Below are 22,712 nucleotides of genomic sequence, written 5' to 3' on the forward strand. Positions count from 1 at the left end.
ATATGTTTTTTATCTGCCTTCTTTCCCTCAGCATGGTATTTTTGAGGTTCGTCTACACTGTAGCATGTATCAGTACTTCATTCCTTTTTACAGTACTTTATTCCTTTTTATCTACCATCTAACTACCATGATGGACATTTAGATTGTTTCCATGTTTTGGCCACTATGAATATTGTTGCTATGTACATTCATGTACAAGTATTTGTTTGAATATTTGGTTTCAATCCTTTTGGGTATATACCTAGGAGTGGAAGTGCTGGGTCATATGGTAATTTTATGGTTAATTTTTTTAGGAACTGTCAAACTGTTTTCCATAGTGGCTGTACCATTTTACATTCCCACCAGCAACTTATGAGGGTTTCAATTTCTCCACATCTTCATCATTTGTTATCTTCCTTTAAAAAAAAAATTAGAGCCATCCTAGTGGGTATGAAATAGTATCTCACTGTGGTTTTGATTTACATTTCCTTAATGACTAATGATGTTGAGCATCTTTCATGTGTTTGTCGGCCATTTTGTATTATATTGGAGTGACATGTATTCAGATCCTTTGGCCACTTTAATAACTGGGTTGTCTTTTTAATTATTGACATGTTAAGAGTCCGTTATATATTCTAGATAAAAGTCTCTTACAGATATATGATACAAATATTATCTCCCATTCTGTGGGTTGTCTTTTCACTTTCTCAATGGTGTCTTTTGAAGAAGTTTTTAACCTTTGATGAAGTCCAGTTTACCTATTTTTCCTTTTGTTGCTTATGCGTTGTGTCGTATCTAAGAAACCATTGCCTGACCCAAGGTCATGAAGATTTATGCTGATGTTTTCCTCTGAGAGTTTTACAGTTTTAGTTCTTTGAACCATTTCGAGGTAATGTGTGTGTGTGTGTGTGTGTGTGTTTGTGTGTGTATATGAGGTAGGGTCCAAGTTCATTCTTTTGCACGTGGATATCCAGTTGTCCCAGAATCATTTGTTGAAAAGACTATTCCTTCCCCATTAAATGGTCTAGGTACCCTTGTCTCAAATCATCTGTATATAAATGTGAGGGTTTATTTCTGAGCTCTCAATTCTATTATATTGATCTATATGTCTATCCTTACACCAGTACCACAATGTCTTTATTACTATAGCTTTATAGTAAGATTTGAAATTGGGAATTTTGAGTTCTCTAACTTCATTTTTGTTATTCAGGATTGTTCTGGCTATTCTGGGTCCCTTGAATTTCCATGTGAATATTACAATCAGCTTGTCAATATTCTTCAAATAAACTAATTGAAATTTTGATGAAGATTACATTGAATTTGTACACCAATTTAGGGAGTACTGTCATCTTAACAATATTAAGATCTGATCCATGAGGGACTTCCCTGGTGGTCCAGTGGTTAAGAATCCGCCTTCCAATGAAGGGGATGTGGGTTTGATCCCTGGTCGGAGAACTAAGTTCCCACATGCCGTGGGGCAACTAAGCCTGCATGCTGCAACTACTGAGCACACAGGCCACAACTAGAGAGCCCACACGCCACAACTAGAGAGAAGCCCACGCACCACAAGGAGCCCATGCACCGTAGCAGAGGATCCCGCGTGCTGCAGTGACAATCCCAACAAAGATCCTGCGTGCTGCAACTAAGACCTAACGCAGCCAAAAATAAAATAATAAAATTTTTTTTAAAAAAAGATCTGATCCATGAATATGGGATGTCTTCCCATTTATTTAGGTTTAATTGCTTTCAACAATGCTTTGTATTTTCAAAGTATCAATTTTATGCTACTTCTGTTAAATTTATTCCTAAATATTTTATTCTTTTTGATGCTATTGTAAATGGAATTTTCTTAATTCCACATTTGGAATGTTCATTAAAAGTGTACAGAATACAGCTGATCGGTGTATTCTGACATCTCCTACCAGCTTGGTGAACTAATTTACTAGTTCCAATAGTTTAGTGGATTCTTTAGGATTTTCTATATATAAGCTCATATCATTTACAAATAGAGTTTTACTTCTTCCTCTCCATCATTTTTGAAGGATAAGTTTGCTGGATATAGAATTCTTGGTTGACAGTCTTTTTCTTTCAGCACTTTTCATGTCATCCCACTGCCCTTTGGCTAACATGGTTTCTGATGAGAAATCAGCTATTAATTTTATTGCAGATCTCTTATATATGAAGAGTCACTTCTCTTTTGATGCTTTTAAGATTCTCTTATTTGTCTTTGACTTTTAACAGTTTGATTATGATGTGTCTGTATACAGATTTCTTTAAGTATATCCTACTTGGTGTTTGTTAAGCTTCTTGGGAGAGTAGCTTACTATTTTCCATCAAATCTGGGAAGTTTTCGGCTGTTACTTCTTCAAATATTCTTTTGCCCCTTTCTCTCTCTATCCTGGGACTCTCATTATGCCTATGATGATATGCTTGATGGCATCCCATAAGTCTCTCAGTCTCTCTTCATCTTTCTTTGTTCTTTTTTCTTTCTATTCCTCAGACTGAGTAATCACAATTGACCTATCTTCAAAGTTCTATTCTTGAACCCCTTAGTGAATTTCTCATTTCAGTTGTTAATTTTTCTTTAACGATATTCCCTATTTGGTGGGTGAGTGTTCCCATGTATTTTTTGAAGTTCTTTAGACATTGTTTCCTTTCGTTTTGTGGACAAAGAATGTCAACTGCCATTTCAGTAAACAAAAGATGTTGTAGTCATAAAGCCATCAGCCACTGTAGCCACCCCTGAGAGTGCACCCTGAGGGAATTCAGGATGGAAAAAAGAGAATACTGGCCCTAGATATTTATGGTGCAAATCAAAGGAATAATTTCAATGAGCCCAGACTCTTACATCTTCCCATACATAGAAAAGTGCTAAATTCTTTAACTTGAAATGTGTGTTTCTTTAATTAGCAGTAATCTTTTGACGTTCCACTACATGTGGAACAGTCCCTCAGAGCTATACGAGAGTCTGTATCCCGGCTTAAGTCCTCAGTAACTCTGCTGAATAAAACCTAATTCTCAACTTCTAGATTGTGCATTTTTTTTTCAGTTGACAGTTTTGGTGACCACAAAGGGACTCAGGGCAGACTTCTCTCCTTCACCTGACCTCTACAAGGAGCCGGAGTCTTGGTACCAGCAGAGGCCTCTTGTGCCCGTCTGCCTCAGAGTCCAAACAAATTTGGGTGAGTCTCTTTTGGTTCTCAGATCTCCCAATTATGGGTTGTGAGTTTTATTCGGTTGTGTATAACCAGTATCTGGCTCCCCAGCTGAAAGATACTGGGGGAGCCCAGTTGAAAGATAACAGGAAAAAGTACATCCTGGTTGGAAGACACTGCGAGTTGCTCAGTCAAGAGATACTGAGTGATCTGGACTGTGTGATTCGGTGAGAGGCTGGCCTAATATCTTTTCTAAATGAGGGGCATCAGAAAGCCAGCCTCCAACTAACACCCCAGCCAGGTTTATGTACATACAAAACTTGTACTTACTTAACTGGTAATTAAAGGAAATCTCACCCTGAAAATGGCCAAGATGAGGTTCTTTTATTGTGTTCACAGTTAAGTTAGAGAAAGACAACTTGATAAAACATCTTTGCAGAATTCTGACCTTAAAGAAACAAAAGCCCTTCTAGAGGGAACTTGCATTTCTCTCCCTGTGCCTTTGAGATGAAAACGTTCTACCTGATCTTCTTCAATGTGGTGGGTGGGTGGGTGGGTGGGTGTGTGTGTGTGTTTTAGGAGCCTGTTCTCTGCCATCTGGAAGGTACACATGGTGTACATTTCACAACCAATCGAACAGACTGGGATTCTGAGCAGTCTTTTGTCTGACTGTGTCAATTCTCAGGGGCTTTTGTCATCTTAACCTTAGTTGCATCAGCCTGTACAACAAAGGCCTTTACTTTCTTACGCTATTTTTGGGAGTACACTTTCTAGATCTTGTATAGGCAGCATCCTTCGCACTCTCCTGTGGGGACGCCTCTTGCATCTTATTGGTTTGAGTCACTATTAGGATGTATCTAGTTAATGGCCAGACAATGGATCTTTTAAATTGGAGAAAATTCTAAATTGGTATATTTTTTAGAGAGCTCTCATTATAAACAGCTATTTTATTGGTACCTATGATAAAGCCAAATTAGAAGGTGGAAAATATACATATGTAAAATGGTTAACCTAAGAACTCCTTAGTTTATTTAATTAACTTATTTAATTTTGGCCGCATGGCTTGCAGGATCTTACTTCGCACCCGCGCCCTAGGCAGTGAAAGCGTGGAGTCCTAACCATTGGATAGCCAGGGAATTCCCAGAACTCCTTAGTTTAAAACAAACAAACAAAAAAACAGTTCGGGAAGCCTTATTTGTGGTCTCTGCTTCCCCTCAATGGGTCTTACAGATGCCAATAAAAACATTAGGATAATTAATGTTAATTAGGTTAACAGGGAATTAAGAAAAAAACTGAAAGGAAGTCTAGAGACTTCTGCCCAACAAGGTGGAAATTTTAAAGGGTCTCATCCCAAATACATAAAGAAATCTTTAGATGGTTATTAAGAAATGGGATAAATAAAATGAACATTAATAGGATTAAAAAGGTTCTGATACAACACTACCTAAGGTTGGATGGGCCAAAGGGACCCTCTATTGGTCCCCAACATTAAAGGGCCCCAAACAAGTTTGCTCTATTTACCCCAGTTTAAAAACTATGTGTTATGTGTGTGTGTGTGTGTGTGTGTGTGTGTGTGTGTGTATGTGTGTATGTATGTGTGTGTGTGTGTGTGTACATATATATATATATATTTAAAAGGCTGGAAAAAAACTACACTGAGATAACTGACCAACAATTACTTGGGGCAACAGTTAGGCCAATTAATCAAGTTAAAAGATTGACAAAAAGGCCTGAGTGCCTTGGCTCAATCTCTCACTGGGGACCCCAGAGCCTTTTATACAAAAATAGATAAAATGGTTGAGGGATAAAAAGAAAAGAAAGCTTCTAGGACTGTTGTTAAGACCAAGGCTTGTCGATCGGATCCTGATGGAAACTAGTTAAAGGTATAAAAGATGACAGAATAGGGTTTCCCTGGTGGCAAAGTGCTTAAGAATCTGCCTGCCAATGCAGAGGACAAAGGTTCGAGCCCTGGTCCAGAAAGATTCCACATGCCGTGGAGCAACTAAGCCCATGCGCCACAACTACTGAGCCTGTGCCCGAGAGCCACAACTACTGAAGCCCGCATGCCTAGAGCCCGTGCTCTGCAACAAGAGAAGACACCGCAATGAGAAGCCAGCGCACCACAAAGAAAAGTAGTCCCCGCTTGCTGCAACTAGAGAAAACCCGCGCACAGCAACGAAGACCCAATGCAGCCAAAAATAATTAAATTAAATAAATTTTTTTTAAAAAGTTGACAAAATAGAGATGAAAGTTCATATAAATTGGTATATTTAAATGGGCTTTATGTAAGATGGTTATATCCCTTTTGCCTAATTATATTGTAGGATAGACATTATGTCTCACTGGTGAATGCTTCCCCTGCCTGCTATTATAAGACAGCGCATATAAATCTGCCCCTCAGACAATATTAAACATACTAAAAGAAACCAACAAGGTTACCTGAGCCCATACTATATGAAATAAAAGCTGGGAGTTAATATTCAGGGGTCAATAAAAATAATAATAGAGATTTTTTGCTCTGGGTTTACCCTACACACTCAGAAAGAGAGCCTTGGTTGAATGCCTTGTGCAAACTTTTGAAGGCGTGATAAATTGAACCCTAAAGTTCTAGAACATAGAACTCTTAATTTTCAGATAGTTGGAAATTTTCTCACTGATATAAAAATGCAAATTAAAGAAAATATAGTTGGGCAAATCAATCTTTTAATATCATTTAGGCAGCAGACCAGTTCTTTAGAGAACTTAAAGCAACTGCCTTTGTGTTGCAAACCTCTACAAATCAAAAATGTAAATACAGCCCACAAAGACCTGAGACTGAGCCTAGTTAGCTCAATCAGGTAAAACCTGAAACCAAAGGAGACAAAAAGGCTTTTTTTTTTTAAAAATATATATGCTAGGTTTTTTTTTTTTAATTTTATTTATTTATTTATTTATTTATGGCTGTGTTGGGTCTTCGTTTCTGCGCGAGGGCCCTCCCTAGTCGCGGCAAGCGGGGGCCACTCCTCATCGCGGTGCACGGGCCTCTCACTATCGCGGCCTCTCTTGTTGCGGAGCACAGGCTCCAGACGCACAGGCTCAATAATTGTGGCTCACGGGCCCATCCGCTCCGCGGCATGTGGGATCTTCCCAGATCAGGGCTCGAACCCGTGTCCCTTGCATTGGCAGGCAGACTCTCAACCACTGCGCCACCAGGGAAGCCCCAAAAAGGCTCTTTTAAACTCAAACTGCTGGAAAGGCTCCCTCACTCAAAATCTAACTTATAGCCTCCTCAAGGGATTTATCAAGGACAAATATAAACCTTAAGTCCTTTCCACAAACAGTATAAGCCTTAGTCATCTGAGCAAATAAATTTAACTTATTCCAACTGCTATTTATAAGTTAGTAAGTTTATATTATAATACCTGATTCATAACTACATGTTAAAGCTATGAGATCTCTAGTTTTATCTGTTTATATGTCTGTGTGTACATTATATATCCAAGATGTCTCTACCTCTGGAAAATATTATCAAAATTAAGTTTATAAAAGAGGTCCATTTAACTGACTTAAAAGTAAGCACTTACAAATTAAATTTTTCTAAATATAATGGAAACTGGCCAGAATGAGTTTCAGGTTCACATGACCTAGGAAATATCCAATATTAAATTGTATCTGGTAATAGAGCTAGCTTAAGCTTGTTGGTTTAATCAATATAGACATACCTTACTTTTACTGTACCTAGGTTAACTAAGTTCATGTTATTTGTTGCAGAGTTCATCAGCAAGAAAAATTAACTTGGTATTGTTGACCGAAAAAAATACACAACCTGAAAGTTGAGAATTATGTTTTATTTGGAGGACTTGCTGAGGACTTAAGCCTGGGAGGCAGCCTCTTAAGTCCTTGCTGAGGACTTAAGCCTGGGAGGCAGACAGCTCTAGGAACTGCTCTGAAGAGGTAAGGGAGGAGCCAGGATATATAGTTTCTACATAAAACCAGGCAGTTGGAACATCGAAAGATTACTGTTAAATAAAAACAGACATCTCAAGTTAATGAATTTAACACTTTTCTATGTATGGGAAGATGCAAGAGTCTGGGCTCACTGAAATCATTCCTTTGATATATATGTTATATCTTAACTATCTAGGGCCAGTATCCTGTTTTTTCCTCCATCCTGAATCCTCTCAGGGTGCACAGTCAGGGGCAGCTGCAGTGGCTGATGGCTTGATGGCTGCAACATCCTCTGTTTACTGATAATAGCAGGTGACATTCTTCATCCACAGTATGATGATATCTTCATAAGTTATAAAGTAAAGGTAAATGAGACAAGAGTTTACAGGTGAACTCTTAGGAATAATTATGTTTTGGGTATGTCTATATAAACTAGTTTCTCCTGATTTTTGGTAACTTGAGTTTTGCTAAGTTAAATTAAATGATGAGAATTCATTGACTATCCAAGTCATTTCAAATAAAATACTGGAACATTAATTGCTAAACAGGTCTAAATTTACCTACTTTTGTCTCCTTACAAGAGGGAAACTAAAGATGTTTGGGTTTATTAGACACATGTCTTGTACCACATTGAGGAAAGAAATTATGCTATGAGAAGATATATGTTTCCAGAGGTTCTAGAATATTCCTCAATTTGCCAATCAGGAAATGCTAGTATGACAAACAGTTCACAATTACTTGCTGCTTGTCAATTTTTGCTAGAGATTAAGATTTTTAAAGGTTAAAACTGTAATATGTAATTAAAGCCACTAAAAACAATAAGGGAAATGTTTCAGTATGCAAGTAAAGTACGATATGTGTTTTCAGCAAAAGAAGGTATGAGGAATGGAAATACATTTTAAGGGGGACAAGTGATTTTTGTCCTAGAGCTGGTTGTTTCTAGATGGAAAAATAAGGAACAAACTAATATGGATACAGAAAGTTGTGGAAGGTTTGTAGAAAGGGAGCCCTGAAAAAGGAGTTTTGCACATGGTCAGGCTGGGATTAAATTAATGAGGTAAATGGATTTTGTTATTAAAAGTAGGTTGGTGCAGGACTAGATTTGGTTCCTCTCTCTATAAAGAGAAAAAATTTTTCTTGGAATACTGTTTTTGATAACAGATAATATGGGTTTCTTTGCCTTTAGGTGATGTGTATTTGCTTTTGAAATCTTTTATTTATTTACTTATTTTTAAATTTTTGTCTGCATTGGGTCTTCGTTGCTGCACGCAGGCTTTCTCTAGTTGCAGCGAGCAGGGCTACTCTTGGTTGCGGTGTGCGGACTTCTCACTGTGGTGGCTTCTCTTGTTGTGGAGCACAGGCTCTAGGTGCACGGGCTTCATTAGTTGCAGCACATGGGCTCAGCAGTTGCGGCACATGGGTCCTAGAGCACGCGGGCTTCAGTAGTTGCGGCATGTGGGCTCTAGGGCACGCAGGCTTCAGTAGTTGTGGCGCTCAGCCTCAGTAGTTGTGGCTTGCAAGCTCAGTAGTTGTGGCACATGGGCTTAGTTGCTCCGCGGTATGTGGGATCTTCCTGGACCAGGGATCGAACCCGTGTCCCGTACATTGGCAGGCAGATTCTTAACCACTGCACCACCAGGGAAGTCCCTGTTTTTGAAATCTTTTTGTCACTTTGGTTAAGTGAATAAGTATTGTTTCACAATGACCTATGATCCTATTTGACCAAGTCAAACCTTTTGAAACCTTTTTGATATTCTTGACACACTTCCCAAATATCAAATCCTAACTGAAGTTCTTTTGACCTCCAGCTAATCTGGGAAGCTTCAAAGGAACCCTGAGGCATCTCAGAGGAATATTAAACAAATTGGTTTATTTGGTATGTTAAATTACTTGAAAAACATTGTCAAGTGATTGGAGATAAACCTTCTTAGATTATGCTGTGTGGGTAAATGTTAATATAGATATTCCAAATTTTATATGGAATTCCTAAAAATCTGATTATGTCCTGGTATGTTATCAGTCATAATTCTAATTATTATCTTAAAATGTTGTATGTCACAGAAATAACCAAGTTTCTTGTCAATTACATTGTAATCAGATCTTTAACCATGCCATTTTAAGTCTTTTGTCATTTACAGATAATCATTATTCTACTTTGATGCTTTTATAAAATGAAAACCTTCAAGAAGATTCACAAGAAGGACTTTGAAAAATATTAATTTCTGATAACTTTTAGATCACACCACTGAAATGGGTAAGAAATTACAAAAGGGGCTTCCCTAGTGGCACAGTGGTTAAGAATCTGCCTGCCAACGCAGGGGACACGGGTTCGAGCCCTGGTCTGGGAAGATCTCACATGCTGTGGAGCCACTAAGCCCACAGCTACTGAGCCTGCGCTCTAGAGCCCGCGAGCCACAACTACTGAAGCCTGCGCACCTAAAGCCCATGCTCCACAACAAGAGAAGCCACCACAATGAGAAGCCCGCGCACCACAGCGAAGAGTAGCCCGTGCACCACAGCAAAGAGTAGCCCCCGCTCACTGCAGCTAGAGAAAGCCTGTGCGCAGCAACGAAGACCCAATGCAGCCAAAAATAAATAAAATAAAATAAATACATTTATTTTAAAAAAAAAAAATTACAAAATTCTAATGGAAAACCCAATGCCTCCATCTAGATCAACAGGACTTAATTACATGGGACTGAATGAACTGATAAATATGATTTATAATTTTATGACTTTTTCTGAAATATACTGGCTTTTAATCTTGGCTTTCCAGAAGAGCTTTCCTCTTATGGCAACCATGACCTACAACAAGTTGAGAAAGTATACCTTTGTAAACAAAGATGAAACATTTTTTTCTCTCTACCTGATCCCTCCTGCATTTGGCTTCTCCAGCTGGCTCCCCTGTGGACCTGATGGCTTACTATGACAATATTGCAACTAGCTATACTAACCTTTATTTTAACTTGTTCTCTCTTGTTGTTTTCAAATTATTTATACCCTGTGCCTCTCTTTGCTGCACTACAACTTTATTAATTTACTAGCTATATTACTTATATCCTGTTTTATAAGATTGTTGTCTCTTGCATTACCCAATGTATAACCAGGCCTCCAACAAAATTAATGATGGTTAAACATCTTGAGGCAGTTGATCATATATACAACTCTACACAGAATAATTGTAATAGTGCAACTCTAGATATGGGAAGAAGCAACAAGGGAAAACATTTCCTGGGTAACAGACTAGTAAGACAGGCGATCCAGAGAATTTAAGATTATCAACAGGACCTGATCCAAAATTAGCACATTGAGTAGCCTACCAACAGACTCTTTGCCTGATCTAGGAATGAGCCTTCCTAGCACAGTGGGAAAAAATTGGTCATGAAATGCCTCCCAAACATTGGTCGAATTTATGATCAAGAGGAGGCACTGTGGACAAAGAATGTAACCTGCCATTTCAGTAAACAAAGAATTTTGTGGCCATCAAGCCATCAGCCACTGCAGCCACCCTGACAGTGCATCCTAAGGGATGCTCAGCATGGAAAAAAACAGAATACTGGTCCTATAGTTAACGTGTATATCAAAGGAATAATTTCAATAAGCCCATCTTCCCATATAGAAAAGCACTAAATTCATTAACTTGAAATGTCTGTTTCTTTAATTAGCAGTAGTCTTTTGATGTTCGATCACATGGGGTTTTTTTTTTCCCAAAAACTCCTATATCTTTGCTTCTCCCCTACCTGTTCAGAACAGTCCTTCAGAGCTCTCTGAGAGGTTGTATCCCAGGCTTAAGTCCTCAGTAAGTCTGCTGAATAAAACTTTATTCTCAACTTCTAGGTTGTGCATTTTTTTTCAGGCAACAGTTCTTAGAACATATTTTAAATAGCTGGTTGAAAGTTTTCTATCTTTTAAGTCTCATGTCTGGGCTTCCTTAGGGACAGTTTCTGTTGATTTCTTTTCCTGGATATGGACCACACTTTGATCCTTTGCATGTCTTGTAATTTTTTGTTGAAAACTGGACATTTAACATAATATAATGTGGCAACTCTGGAAATCATATTCTCTCTCTCCCCTCCCCAGTGTTTGTTGTTGCTGTCGCTATTGTTTGTTTAGTGACTCTTCTGAACTAATTCTGTAAAGCCTGTATTCTCTGTTATATGTAACTACTAAAGTCTCCAGTTAGCTTAGTGGTGAGATAATGGCTGGACAGATTTCCCTAAACGCCTGAAGCCAAAAAGTCTCCCAGTCTTTGCCAAGGGGCTCTGCAGGCATGTCTGGACAAGGCTTCAACAATTACCCCAGCAGTTAACAATTCAGCCTTAGCCTTCAGTTCCTGCTGGCACAAAGCTTCCAAATCAGCCAGAGGTGAGAGCTTAGGACATTCTTAGATCTTTCCTGAGCACATGCATAGCAAGAGCACATACGTGACCTTCTAGATTCCCAGGAATATGTTGGAGCTTTTCAAAGCCCCTACAGAATCTCATTCCCCAGCTTTTCCTTTTAAGTTTTCTGGTAAGCCTATTATTTGCCTCAGGGGTTTTCCACTGCCTCAGGCAGATGCAATCTTAAATAACTGCCTCAAATTGTTTTTAACAAATGCCTCCTACATCAACACTCTGTGAAAAAGCTTTTCCTACTGGGATAGCTTCAAGATGTGTCAAATAAAAACAACTTGTAAGTCGGATCTTCTAGATGGTCAAATAATGACAATCCTCTGGGAATGGGGCTTTGAAGGAGCTCTAATCCTGTTCTGCCTCCTCTGGTGGCTGCCAGGCTGCTCATTTTCACCATGATTGTGGGCTGTTGGCTTTTAAGGCTACTATGGAACTAGGGAGGGAGCAGATGGGATTAAAATGCCACAAAGCTTGCTGTTCTTATGGAGGTTCAGCCATTTTTCCTGAACAAACACTACCCAGATTGCTGCAAGGCTTCCGTTCATTTCAGAGTTATGAAAAAGTTGATTGACCATTTTTGTCCATTTTCCACTGACTTTATGGAGAAAATTTTTCCAGGTCTTTAGTTGGCTATTTTTGCTGACATCACTTCTCTTTTCTGATTTATCTACTTAAGTCTATCAGTTACTCTGAGAGAGGGATGTTGACATTTCTACCTATTTATACATTTGTCTCTTCCTTCTTTGAGTTGTCAATTTTTGCTTCATACATTTTGAAGTTCTATTATTAGGTACATACACATTTAGAATTGTTAAATATGCTTGATAAACTGACCCTTTCATCATTAAAAAAAAAATGCCTTGCTTTATCTCTGGTAACAATCATTGCCTTGAAGTCTATTTTGTTTGATCTTAACATAACCATATGGGTCTATTGCTCACATATACCAAGCACATGGGAATCCAGAATCAATTTATACTCAGATAAAAGGGTATAATCCTGATACTCTGCAAGCAATGTCACCTATACCTAATGTCAGGCTTTTGGGCCCTGAAATCGCCCTTTAATTATGCTGCAGGACCTAAAAGCTTTCATTTAGGTCGAACAAAGGTTTTTCTGCAGATAAGCTCAGCGATGGCCTTCCACAGTAGCCCTCTAGATCTTCTCTCTTGTGTATACCACTTTTAGAAATTCTGGCCCACACCTAGTTGCCTAGGCTCAGAATTCTGTTATTGAGCCATGTGGGTCCACACATATCTACTTTTGTAGATATGACCAAAATGACCTCTGACTAAAACTTATCCCTATTCAAGGCCAGCTCTAGGCTCCCTTGGCACTGAAAATTCCCATTCCATAGTATAAGCAGTGAACCTAGACCAGGAATCAAGAGAACTCAAGTCTGGATTTGTACTGAACAGACTTGTGAGGCAATAATGCACAGGCCTAAGAATGTGGACTCTGGAGCCAAACAGCCTGACTTTGAAGCCCAGCTTCACCAGTTGTGTGACTTGGGCAACTTCCTGATCTCTCTGCTTTAGCTACCTCACTAGTGGAAGGTGAATTAGAATAGTGCCTCTCTTATAGGACTGTGTGTGGTTAAGATGGATTCATATAAGTAAAAATTTTTAAATAGCACTTGGAACATACATACATACAGTGCTATCTAAATGTTGGATTTTTTTTTGGTAGTGTTGGCAGTCTGTTACTACTGTTAATTTTATCATCTCTGTTGCTGTTATGTGCCAGAAATGTAGCATTTCATGAGCAAGTTATAGGTGTCTTAATGCTGGTAGTTACACAGTATTACAGAAGCTTAAGATTTTGCTTAAATGTTTAACTGTCCTTTCCCCTCCTCTCTTTCAATAGCTATAGTCAGTGTGCAGACTAGACTATGGCACTAATCTATTTATTCAAATCATAATAGTCATAAATTTTATTCTTCCTTGCCTCTATCACGTTATAATTATTTATTTACTTGCTTGTTTACTTATCTGTATCCTCCAGGGTGCCAAGGGTAGTGACTGATTTTGGGTTTTGTTTGTTGTTGTTGTTGTTGTTTTGGCTGATCCCACACATGGCTTGCAGGATCTTAGTTCCTGACCAGGGATTGTACCTGGGCCCTCGGCGCCGAGTCCTAACCACTGGACCGCCAGGGAATTCCCTGGGTTTTGTTTTAAAGAAGAAAAAGTTTACAATGACCCAAGATACAATCTGGGAAATGCTAATTAATTAATTAATGCTAATTAACAAATGCCAATTGGCTGATTTTGCCACCAACCTTCAACTTGTCTGCTTTAGCCCTCATTTCCAGAAGCTTCTTCTCTGTGGCATCTATCTGCAGCCCCTCATCGCACCAGTTCACAGCCTCGACATAGTTTTTCAGTTCCAGATGGCATAAGGCACCTGTAGAACCCAGCACCCTTAGTATCTGTGGACAACAGGCATGGGAAAAGCCATCCTTGAACGGGACCCCCAACCTTAACCAGCCACCAGCCAGCACCCTGAAGGGAAAATGGATGATAAAGACCCTTGTAGTACATTCCCCAGACAAGGAAGACTATTTCTTGTATCTTAGATCAGAAAGATTTCTAGGGCCCATTCAGCTCAAAACTCCTGTAAGCCTTTCTGGTATCAAGGACTCTTAAAGTAGGGAAGGCTACAGCTTAGTGGCAAAGAACACAGTCTTTGGAATCAGACAGATCTGGACTGGAAATCTGGCTGTCATTTACCAACTAAACATCAGACAAAGGACTGAGCATCCCTGAGCTTCAGGTTCCTCATCTATAAATGAGAAGAATAAAGCTCATCTCAGATGACTTTCTTTAAATGGAGAGAGAAAGCAGAATTTGTCTCAGTCATTCACAAAAGCAATGGCAAGACCAAAGACATTAGGTCTCTCCTAAAATTGTTCTTGATGGCTACCAGTTTAAGCTGCCTCTCCTTTAACGTTTCTTCTCCAGTTAGCCTTTGGGCTTTCCACAGAATTTAAAAATATCAGAACTGTAAGGGCTTAAATGTTAATAGAATCCAACCTCATCCTCCAGAGATGGGCATACTGATACTCAGAGTGGGTGTCTCGCCAAGGTCACATGGTAAGGTAAAAGTGACAATTCAATCAAAGTACAGACTTCCAGCCTGTGGCAAATTCCACAGGACTATACTCAATTTACTTGCCCATCTTTGTTTAGTACCTCCTTTCCCTACAGCTGAAGGACCTAGATCTACTTAAACCCCCAACCATGATTACTTAAGCAATAACTTTGATAAAGCATTTTAAGTTGGTCAATGAGGATACAGAGATTAATATGTAATGAATAAATTAAAGTTTACAAATCACCTTTGAGCTTCTCAAAGAAAAGGTGAAGTATAAAAGTAATAAAAGCACTATTATTACACATAAAGGTCAGACTACAAGAGAAAAAATAATCTGGGAACATCTCAGCATTAGAGTTAGCAGCAAAAGTCCCATAACTTATCTTTTAACTAACATTAACATGGCATTTGAAGATCTTGCCTTTCAATCAGCTAATTTGGAAAAAAAATTAGAATGTGGCTTTTAGAACTGCTTTATTTTAATTAATTTTATTCTTTATTAATTTAAAATGAGGAGTTTCAATTTCTCTACAAATTCTTAAAACACAGAGGGTTGGATTATTCTCTGGGGAATTCTTTTAAAAATGGCATGTTGCTCTTGACAAGGACTTAATATCAAGATGGCAAAAATAAGGTGACTTCATTAGTATCTTAGCACCTTCATATCAAAGCTTAAAATACTTCTGGTGCAGTGCATGCCAGCTTTTCCGTGATGACAATCATATTGCAGCTCTACAAGACTTACCTCTTACTATTGCTTTCAGGTGGCAGGGTTTTAGCTTTCTGGCAGCTGTCACATCATTGAGAGCAGAACGAAAATTGCCTAACAAAACACCATTTAGTAAAAGAGAAAACATGTTTTGAGATCAGATTACTTCCAAAATTTTGTGTGTAGAAACAAAAACACTCTTGGACAATCTTGGAGAAATAAAAATCAGAGCAACTGTTTATATTGGGTTGGCCAAAAGGTTCGTTCGGGTTTTTCCATAACATCTTACAGAAAAACCCGAACGAACTTTTTGGCCAACCCAATAGGAAAAAAAAATAGTTGTGCTCATCAAGCACCTTAGAAATGTTTACAGCATCAGGCAACCCACCGAACAACTATAAATGGCTAGTAAGCATATGGAGAGATACTCAACAACACTAACGATTAGAGAAATTAAAATTAACATGAAATTGGTAAAAACTAAAAACAGATAATATCCAATATTGGTGAAGATATGGAAAAAGGACACTCTAAGAGTAAATTAGAGAGCAAATTGGCATGCACTTTGTACATACACTTTGACCCAACAATACTCTTCTAAGAACTGATCCTTAAAAATGCTTGCAAAACAATAAAGATGTTAAAAAAAAAAATGCTTGCAAAAAAAAAACAAAAAAAATGCTTGCAAAAATGTACAAGGATAAATGTAAAAGCATGTTAACTGCTGCATTACTTTTAATTATGAAAAGCTGGAGATAACCTAAATATCCTCAATTTAGTAATGATGAAATAAACTATGGTAAATCCATACTACTAAATACTATACAGCTATTAAAAAGAGTAAGACAGTTCTGCATGTAAAAGCATGATACGATGTCTGTGCTATATTATTTTAAGTGGTGGGTCAATGTGTATAGAAGCCCATCTTTATAAAACAAACCAATCTAAATATACAGACACAGGTACACACACATATATATTTGTAAATGCATTTTAAAAAGGTGTGCAATCATACACACTGGTTATCCAAACTAGGAGGCATGAGATAGACTTTCACTTTCTAGTTAATACTGTAAGTATTACTTAACAGCTTGGTATTTACCTATTAATTTCACTTCTAAAACTCTAGCCCGGGGGTCAGCAAAATTTTTCTCTAAAGGGCCATATTGTAAATATTTCAGACTTTACAGGCTACATATGGTCTGTTATACATTCTTCTTTGTTTTACAATCCTTTAAAAATGTAAAAAACATTTTTAGCTCACAGGAGGTCAGGGATCCAGATGTGGCCTGTGAGTCATAGTTTGCCAAATACTAAAGAATAATCAGAATTATTGGAAAAACTTTATCACTAACTTTATTCATTTTTGCATTACTTAAAAAAACCTAAAAGCAGCTATATACTCAACAACAGCAGAATAGTAAAGCAAATAGTGTAAACACTGGTATGTCGATATGATGCAACTTCATGTAGCTATTAAAATAGTATTCACAAATAATTTAACAACAGGTGAAATTCTTTATGTTATAAAATTAAGTGAAAAGAACTGAATACAAAATTGGAAGAACAGCATGATCCTAACTATGGAAAAAAATACATATAAGAGAAATCCAAAAACCTCTGGTTAAAGGCAGTAGACTGAACACATGCAGTTCAACCCCTACCACTTCCCCTCTGCCACAAAAAAGCCATAAATCCAGAGACAACAAGAATGAGAACAACGGAGAACACATTTTAAAGCTGGAGAACAAAGAGACACAGGTTAAATGCCTAATTAGGCTTGAGAAAACTGACTTCTAAGGCAGCAGAGGGAAAACTCAAAGCTACCAAGCTATACTGTAGGACCTACAAAGTACTCAGGACTAAAGAATCAACAGCACCAGGTACCTCCGGAAGCGTGGGTAAAGGGGTCTTCCATTTAGTGTATTCTGAATCAAACTTGATTCCACATCCTAACGCTAGCACTGTGTACCCTTAGACCATTCATTTTACTACATTTATTACTACATTTTACTACAGTTTCTTACTCTGCTAACTAGGGATAAAGCTGTTAACCTCATTTATCTTACATAGCTGCTATGAGATCAAGAGGGATAAAAAAATGTGAAAGCGCTCTGTAAGCCATACCAGTGACATCATTTAAGGAACGTCTCTGAGTATTACGCATTTGCTCCTCTGGTATCACATTACATGTGGTTTTTTTCTTTCAAGGTGTTTTTGGTCTTATTAGCCCTATACATGACATTCTTTAGTTCCCCAAGGAAAGGAACTATGTAGCTCTTATTCACAGTGCAGTGCCTAGCACACAGTAAATGCTTTCTATTTACTGACTGAATAGGTAAATGAATTAAACTCCTTTAGGGAAAGGTCAGGTCTTACTCACTTCTATGATGCCAGTGCCTAGCACAGAACAAGAACTCAGTTTGCTGAATGAAGAAAACGTATTCCTCCACAAGTTAGAAGAGTGGGTTTCTAGTCAAGGTTCTGGCACTAACCAAAGGGGCCCCTCTCTGGGCCTATGTAAAATGAGGGGGCTGGTTGGCTCAAATAATCTCTAAAGTTCTAAAGGAGAAAACAGCTGGAGTGGCCTATGATTAGAAAGAAACTCTGCTCCAATGGTGACGAGTCCCAACAGACTTATCCCAGCTAGACTGCAAGGCTTATTGTCTACCAGCCCCTCAGAAAAGGCTGAGGTCATTCCCAGGTCCTCTCTAAAACTCTGTGATAAGAAACATGGGTCTAATAAGACCAAGACTATAGTCACCAACAATAATGCCACCCAAAAATTAATCAGTGTTTCCCAAAGTCATGTCTGCAGAACAGTCCTGCATGTTAATAAGTGTTACTTGAAAAGGGGGCTTATAAAATCTGAGAATCACAGGGTAAGGTTCTTTGCTGTAGGTTTTCTCAGCATTAACCTACTAATGTGCACTGCAAATCTCCCATGAAGCAGCACTGTCCAAATTTACTTGCCCCAAGAATGTTTTACTTCAAAGGTCCCACAGAATACTCTTTGAGAAATTCTCCCTTGTATTAATACAGTTTCTCTCACACAAAGAACTCTATTGCCTTAACTCTTCTAGCATCCTTGAGAAGAGGCCAGAAAAAAACTTTTTTTTTTGAGAGAGAGAGTAGAAGCATTTGGGCTCAAAAATTCCAGATCATACCAACTCATGTATTAAGGTATTTGATGTTGCTCATTTGGTTCAGACAGTAAGAATTATACAACCTACCTGGTTTCCCTTTTCACCAAGTCTATCTAGAAAAGCAGAGTTCAGTTAGAGTAAGCTATCCTAGGCTTCTGGGATAAGCAGCTCCTCTTCCTCCAACACTCTCAAACCCTCCACTAGCCATCATATAGTTGTTTTTATCATAAGTTAATTTTTTAGAAAGTACTAAATAATGGAATAAATTACCCAGATAGTACTGTGCTGCTGCCCGGTTGGAATAAAGAATAGCATTCAAATCAGGGTCTGCACATTTCTTCTTTAATCCTTCAGTGTACGAAATCACAGCTTTCTTATAGTCTTTTTCTTTAAAGTAATCATTGCCCTCGTCTTTAAAGGTCCTGGCCTGTTCTGCAAAAAAGAGAAAAAATGATCACTATTTCCTATTTTTTAAAGGGCTCATTAAAAGTAATTCTAAATCATGCAATAATGTAATATATGACAAACAAAAACAAGAAACCAATAGGGAAAGAAAACTCAAAAATGAACGCTATAAAACTGGGTATCACCATGGAGAAATAAAGTCACACATACTTAACTACAATCAATTCCAAATATCTTACAAGGTAGATTATTAAGTGCTTACAAAAAAAAAAAAAAAGCATAAAGGAAAAAAGTATACTTATCCTAGCTCTTGAAGAGAGAACTCTTTTTTTCAAATATTATTTTGCTTATTTATTTATTTATTTATTTATGGCTGCGTTGGGTCTTCGTTGCTGCACGCGGGCTTTCTCTAGTTGCAGTGAGCAGGGGCTACTCTTCATTGCGGTGCGCGGGCCTCTCATTGCGGTGGCTTCTCTTGTTGCGGAGCACGGGCTCTAGATGCACAGGCTTCAGTACTTGTAGCACATGGGCTAAGTAGTTGTGGCTCACGGGCTCTAGAGCGCAGGCTCAGTAGTTGTGGCACACGGGCTTAGTTGCTCTGTGGCATGTGGGATCTTCCCGGACCAGGGCTTGAACCCATGTCCCCTGCATTGGCAGGCGGATTCTTAACCACTATGCCACCAGGGAAGTCTGAGAGGACTTTTTTTTTAAGTACAGAAAAAATGGGGGGAAATTACACTTCTGTTTTTGCACATGTTGTTTGAGTCCCTGAAATGCAAATTACCCTCCTCAACTTAGCAAAAGCCTACAAAATTGTTACAATTCAGTTCAAATTTCCCACCCAGTGAAAGCCCACTCCTACCTCCCCCACCTTTAGTATTCCAACAGCACCTATAGTTACACGTTGGCACTTATCACACAGGTTTGTCCTGATTCTTTAGGCCAGTTTGGCTATCCACTGGAATGTAACCTTTGAGGGCAGTCTCATTCATTCCTGTATCCCCAATGCTTAGCATTTAGTAGGTATCCAAAGAAGTATATTTGGAATAAATATTGACAAGTTAGCTGGGGCTAACTACTTCTTGTTATCCATCAGAAGCTTTCTGACTCACACTTCATCTCAATTCAATGGAGGAGCAAAACAAATGTTAAGAGTCACTGAAGATACCTTCTGGAGATCGCTCTTCATCAAAAATAATTGACTGCAGGCAAGCCAAGTCAGGATTCTCCTGGGGATCAATTTCTGATGGCGCTTTCTTCATAAATAGGGGGATCTTTTCAAATTCCTGGAGGTTGTTAAGAGAAGAATGAACTACATGAATAGGATTTTCTACTGGGTACATTCAATTCCATGTCTCTACATCAAAGTTTTCTTACTCATCATAATTTGCAAATCGTCATGATTGCCTTTCTCTCTCCCTATCCAGGCCCCAGTTTCCCATCTGTAAAACAGAGTGTAGAATAATCCCTAAAGATCCTTCAGTTCTCACATTCTTATAAGAGTGGTAGTAATCACCAACAGTTGAGCGCTCGTATGTTCCTGGCACTTTACCCACCCTCTCACTTCAGCTTCGCCACAATCCCACGAGATTGGTGTTAGAGGAATTTTACAAATGAGGGGACGGGCTCAGATAGGTGAAATAACTGACCCAGTATTACAGCCAGTAAGTGGTGGAGTCACAGGTTTCTGACTCCAAAACCTGGGCACCTAAACGTACTGGCAGCTTAAGAAGACCCTCAAAACTTCGGGGCCGATTTTTAACACTCAAGTAGAAACCACCTTTCCGCTGACAGCGGCAGGGCTCGGAGGTGAGGGAGGCGCCTCGGCGCCATGGAGGCCCCAGGAGTTCGGACGACGCCCCCCCCCCCCCCCCGCCACACACACACACACACACTTGCGGAGACCCCGGGGCCGCCCACCTCCTCCCACTGGTCCTCTTGGAACCCGCCGCGGTAAGGTTGGGTCTGGAACTTTTCCAGGAACGAGTCCATGGCGTCGTCAGAGGCCGCATCCGGCTCCGGCCGCTCCATGTCAGCTCCCTGGCTCTCCTGCCACGGTCCAGGCACCGAGAATCGCTCGACAACTTCCGGCGGCGTAGGTGCCCTTCCCTCAATCTTCCGGGCTGCGCCGGCCCTTGTGCCTCCGGTTCCGCCTTTCTGGGGGCGTGGCCGACCCGACTCCACTCCTCCCCTGGGAAGGCCCGGCCCCGCCGCGCTCTCCGGAGTACTTTTGGGGTCGTGGATAAGCCCAGGGCCCCACGATACCCCACTATCACTTCATTCATTCATTTATTCAACCATTCAGTCAACACATACTTCCTAAGCTCCTTCCGTGTTCCAGGCCTGTTCTAGTCGCTGGGTATACAGCGCTAGGCAAAGCAGGTAAAATCCCTGCCCTCTAGGAGTTGATAAGGTAGAGGAGAGAGACAGACAATAAACAAATAAGATGTGAGAGTTTGTCAGGTGGTAGCAAGGACTATGGAAGAAAAATTTTAAACAGGGTGGGCAGGCATTCAAGCAAAGGAAGAGGCCAGGGGTTGTCTGCTCAAGAGCATTCCCCATGGAGGGAACAGAGAGGGCCGGGCCCGGGGGTGCAGCAAGGAGTGTGAGTAGAAGGTAAGTGGGAGGGATAATGGGCTGTGAGTCTGAGCGTTTGGGTTTTCCTCAGCGTGCAGTGGGACCTTCTGGAGAGTTCTGAGGAAAGGAGTGATGTGCTCAGACTCTGTTTCTGAGGTTAACCACCTCTACCCTCAGTCCCCACAGCTGAGATGGGAACAAGGCCTCCGGGCCAGGTAAGCCTTCCTGCAACCCCTGGGTTACCCAGCAAATGGCTGCTGGGCCCTGCATCGGGTGCTACAGTCTTGGCAGCTCACAGCCTAGTCTAGAAGGAAAGACAGGCAGGTGGCAGACCAATCTAAACCCCGGCTGGTCACAAGCCTGCGCAGTGGAGGCACAGAGGAGTGGGTGTATCCTGGGGGGTTCAGGGAGGTTGCACAGAGGAGGTGACACAGACCTGGGAGCAGAGATGAGGACTATCTCTGCAGATGGATGGGGGCTGAAGGGAAGTTGGGCATTTTAGGCAGTGGGAGCCCATGTGCGGAGACATGTGGGTGGGCAACAGCCTGCATGCTGGCTACCGCAAGAGTTAAGAGGAAGGCCAGCAAGGTGGGTGGGGGCCAGAGGGCCTGACTGCCCTGTAGCCCTTTATCCTGCAGAGGACAGTGAGCCACTGACAGACCTACGGGCAAATTTGTCTTAGGAAGGCCTGGGTTGCCAGGTGAAGGATTGATGGGGGAGTCTGGATTAAGAGATTGACAAGGAGAATGCTGGTGAGAGCCCAGGGGAGAAAAGAGATCTGAAGCCCAGAAGCAGAGCTGGCAGGCTTGCTCATTATTTGACATGAGGATGAGACAGACAACAGGGCTAAGGATGACACGTGGAGCCTTCCAGGGCCGGGACTGTGTCTTTTCCTTTCTACCTCACCCACACCCAGCAGGACACCTGGTCCAAATGCTCCCTTTCCTCTAAATCCAAACCTCCTTTTCCACACTTCCTCCTCTAGCCCGCTCCCTAAGGATTCCCTTTTATTCTCTTCATTTATTTTCCCTTCTTGACTACAGAGCCTACAAAGTCTTTTTGCTTCCTTTTTAAAATTTGATTTCTATAAATCCTCTAAGAACTCATTTTACAGGTGATGGTAGGGAAGGTTCAGAGAAGGGAAGTGCTCTTTGACCCTTCCAACTCGAGACTACTTGGGGGCCTTGGCCAATAACTGAGCCTATCAGACTCTGTTGTGCTTCAAGACCACCCAGACCCAGAATAGGTGGCTGTTATTTATCAAGGCCACTGAGACCAGGGTGCTGGCCAATGAAAACGGCAGTGTCTCTAGGTGGAAAGGGCTCAA

At 40.2% G+C, this 22,712-nt stretch overlaps 1 protein-coding gene across 2 annotated transcripts in view; it reads right to left on the reverse strand.

Moving 5' to 3' along the window:
- The window catches only part of TTC4 (tetratricopeptide repeat domain 4), a 36,903-nt gene extending 16,039 nt beyond the window's left edge, over positions 1-20,864 (reverse strand). Inside the window, exons 1-5 of one of the 2 annotated variants that reach the window (XM_061186543.1) lie at positions 20,729-20,864; positions 19,977-20,094; positions 18,674-18,835; positions 15,294-15,371; positions 13,734-13,858 (exon numbers count right to left, since the gene is read on the reverse strand). In XM_061186543.1, coding sequence (XP_061042526.1) covers positions 13,734-13,858; positions 15,294-15,371; positions 18,674-18,835; positions 19,977-20,094; positions 20,729-20,839 — 594 coding nt within the window. In that variant the 5' untranslated portion in view covers positions 20,840-20,864. Of the gene's footprint in view, positions 1-13,733; positions 13,859-15,293; positions 15,372-18,673; positions 18,836-19,976; positions 20,095-20,728 lie in introns of those variants that run through there. The other variant, XM_061186544.1, reaches the window with a different exon arrangement.
- Between the last annotated feature and the right edge of the window lie 1,848 nt (positions 20,865-22,712).

This window comes from Eubalaena glacialis, chromosome 3, assembly GCF_028564815.1.
Source record: "Eubalaena glacialis isolate mEubGla1 chromosome 3, mEubGla1.1.hap2.+ XY, whole genome shotgun sequence".
Lineage (NCBI taxonomy): Eukaryota > Metazoa > Chordata > Mammalia > Artiodactyla > Balaenidae > Eubalaena > Eubalaena glacialis.